This window comes from Orycteropus afer, unplaced genomic scaffold (assembly GCF_000298275.1).
Source record: "Orycteropus afer afer isolate SDZICR_OR568_19922 unplaced genomic scaffold, OryAfe1.0 scaffold00647, whole genome shotgun sequence".
Classification (NCBI taxonomy): Eukaryota; Metazoa; Chordata; class Mammalia; order Tubulidentata; family Orycteropodidae; genus Orycteropus; species Orycteropus afer.
The window spans coordinates 824205-827423 of record NW_006922234.1 but is presented as its reverse complement, the minus strand read 5'-3'; the positions used below and the strand labels follow the sequence as shown (position 1 = coordinate 827423).

Below are 3219 nucleotides of genomic sequence, written 5' to 3'. Positions count from 1 at the left end.
GTTGCATTGTGGTAAACTGTGGTCAATGTTATGGGAAAAAGTGTATGTGAACTGCTGTATGGAAAGTGAATTTGCTCTGTAAATCTTTACCCAAATCACAATAATAATAATAATAAAAAGAATGTAGGTTTAGCTTAGTAGGATATATGTGATTTTATTTATTTTCCAGGGGGCATCATCAGTTTGGTGAACACTCTGTTGACCAGCAGGCGTTGGTTCCCTCCACACCAAATGCTCCAGGTGTGACAGCCTTAGCAAGCGATGGCTGGTCTGCAGGTAATAATGACACTATTATGTGACTATGTGGAGAATAATTCGGGTCAGGATTGGAATCTTTAGTTCTTCCGCTGCTTTACCACCTGCTCTGTCTGCTGCCAGTTGGTGAAGCAGAGTCTTTAACCAGAAATTACATTTATAGAAATTTATCCAACATACAGGCTCCCAGTTTTAAAATGACATGTGAACAAAGATATTCATTGCAACATTGTAATGAATGTAATAAAAGGTTACTAGTAAGGGATTGTCCTGTCTTTTATTTACTGGAAAGGAATGATCTCCAAGATGTACTATTACATGAAAAAAGACAAGGTGTAGATCGAAAGATAGTATGCTACAATCTTTGCCTTTAAAAACAGAAAAGAACAAATACATAATTATAATTTCTCATAGAATACTTCTCCAGGCATATACCTGAAATATGTAAAACGCTGTCTCATGAACAGAGATGGGGGAGACTTTACCTCCTAGTTTCAGGGACGCCGGAGCCAGCTCAAAGCAGCTTATGAGAGCCAGCTGTTAAAAATGGAGACCTCTGTGAGCTGCTTGATGTCATGTTCGTAGTTTGAAATGGCTGCAGCGGGAGGATTTATACCACAGAAATGGCCAAGCACCACAAAGAAGGCCTGTTTTTAATTCCTGCCGAGCTGATTGTTACACATTTACTAGCACATGACTGCTCGTAGGCAGCTATGTTATTTTTTAATGGGTAATTGTGTTTCAATAGTATTACTTGATTCTCTGTTCGAGACACAGATCCATGTGATAATGAGCTGTATCATCACAGGGCTTATATGTATTTGGATTAAAGCTTGTGCCTAATTTAACTTAAAGACTTAAACTGTATTTATTTTAAATATTGTTTTTCTTTCTTTCTTTTTTTGGTACCTTATTTTTTAAGTGGCCATACCTTCTGCATCTTCAATGGGTAAGTTTGACCAAAACTATGAGGAACATAATAAGTCCTTTCAGTAAAATCATGACTAAAATCAGATGCATAGCAATAATTTACATTTACTTTATTCCCAGAAGAATAACTACTGTCACTGTTCTGGGTCACTATGGTTTGGGAATGATTGCTGCTTAGAGCAGATACTAGCAGATACTGAAATGTAGTGGTTATAAGCACAAGCTGTGGCATCAGTCCACTGTGAATGTGAATCCCAGGAAGAGTACAGGGGGAGTAGAAGTACTATTCTATTTGAAATGCCTAGGAGGCCTGATGACCAACAGACCAAGCCAACTGCAGCACTTAGTATCTGTCCACCATTGTTTGAACCAATTCTGTTGAAAATCATTTAGCTAGCTGAAACCACTTTTTTTTCCCACCTTAAATCACTGTAATTTAAAACTGCTGGCCATGGAGCCAGGGTACTGGGTTCCAGTTTCATTCTGCAACTCATGGACTGTGTGACTTTGGTCAGATCACGTAACTCCGCATGCCTCAGCTTACCTAGCTTCACAGGGTTGCGTTCCGAGTTCAGCCTATCCCTGCAGAGTGCTTAGACCAAGGCCTGATCAGTAGTAAGTGCTGGTGTTGTTTTCGTTCTTCTGCTCTTATGTCACTCTGAGTGAAGGTGTACACCCTTCCTACAGTCCTCGATCTCTTCTCTGCCCTCATTTTCTACTCCATTATTTCTCCTCAAACCTTCTAGCTGCCCTCTCCAACATGTTTCAACTCCTCTGTATCCTTGGGCATTTTCACTGAATGTTCTCTTTCATTTCTGGTCTTAGATGAAGATGGTTTTAATTACTATTTATATTCTAGATTCCAACACCAAACCAACCCCACAGCCATGGAGTCAGTTTCAACTCACAGCACCCCCTAGAGGACAGAGTAGAACTGCCCCATGGGGTTTCCAAGGCTGTCAGTCTTTATGGAAGCAGATCGCATTATCTTCCTCCTGGGGAATGGTTGGTGGGTTTGAACTGCTGACCTTTCAGTTAGTGGCCAACTGCTTTAACCACTGTGCCATCAGGGCTCCTACATTCTAGATACAAAAACAAAAACTAAAAACCAAACCTCACTGCCATCGAGTCCATTCCAACTCATAGCGACCCCCTTTGGGTTTCTGAGGCAGTAAATCTTTACAGCAGTAGATTGCCCCGTCTTCCTTCTGCTGAGTGGCTGGTGGGTTTGAACCGCCAGCCTTCTGCTTAACAGTCAGATGCGTTAGGTATTACGTCACCAGAGCTCCTTATAATATTCTAGATAGGTCGATAGAATTTTTGTTTGTGTTTATATACCTACTTATATTTATATCTAGAGCTCCAAACTTACATCTCCAGCTGCCTACTGGACTTGGGCAATCCTACTTCCGTAGTGATACTGCCTCGGAAACCCAAGGAGGGGTCGCTATGAGTCGGGGCCGACTCGATGGCACATAACAACAGCAACAACAACTGGACTTTGCCTCTTGTCTGTTCTGCAGTTACCTCAAACTCAGCAGATCCGGATGAGACTGCTCACTGGGCATCGCCCGGCTCGCTTGCTCGGCCCTGGGTTTCAGCACCACATGTCCTCACCAGTTTAGTGGCTTGTTTGCTTCCTGGGAGTTACTCTTTGATATTTTCTTTCCCCTCTTTCCTGTGTCTAATTCTACCTGTAAGAATAGCACGGGAAAGGCGTATGACCTCCTGTAACTTTACAAGGGGGAGAGAAAATCACCGTCAGCAGCCGCCCAAGGCTGAGTCCTGTGAAGTACAGGTCAGCCATCCCTCCTCTCTCTAATCTGTTTACCAATTCTGACACTAGCTGTCCCTTCCACAGCCCTCTTCTGCTGGGTTTGACAGTTCATTGCAGTGGCCACACAGAACTCATAGATCGTTTGCACAGTTACAGGGTATATCAGGGAGGTAACAGGTTATGATTCAGGATCCACTAAGGACAGTTCTTCAGTCAGGACTGCTACTTCACAGCCGTGCCTGCAAGCACACCTCTCT

General features: G+C 42.7%; 1 protein-coding gene across 1 annotated transcript in view; it reads left to right on the top strand.

Moving 5' to 3' along the window:
- LOC122151684 (phosphatidylinositol-binding clathrin assembly protein-like) overlaps positions 1–385 on the top strand; it is a 12083-nt gene extending 11698 nt beyond the window's left edge. Inside the window, exon 10 of the mRNA XM_042783080.1 lies at positions 379–385. Coding sequence (XP_042639014.1) covers positions 379–385 — 7 coding nt within the window. The remainder of the gene's footprint in view (positions 1–378) is intronic.
- Positions 386–3219: the final 2834 nt, after the last annotated feature.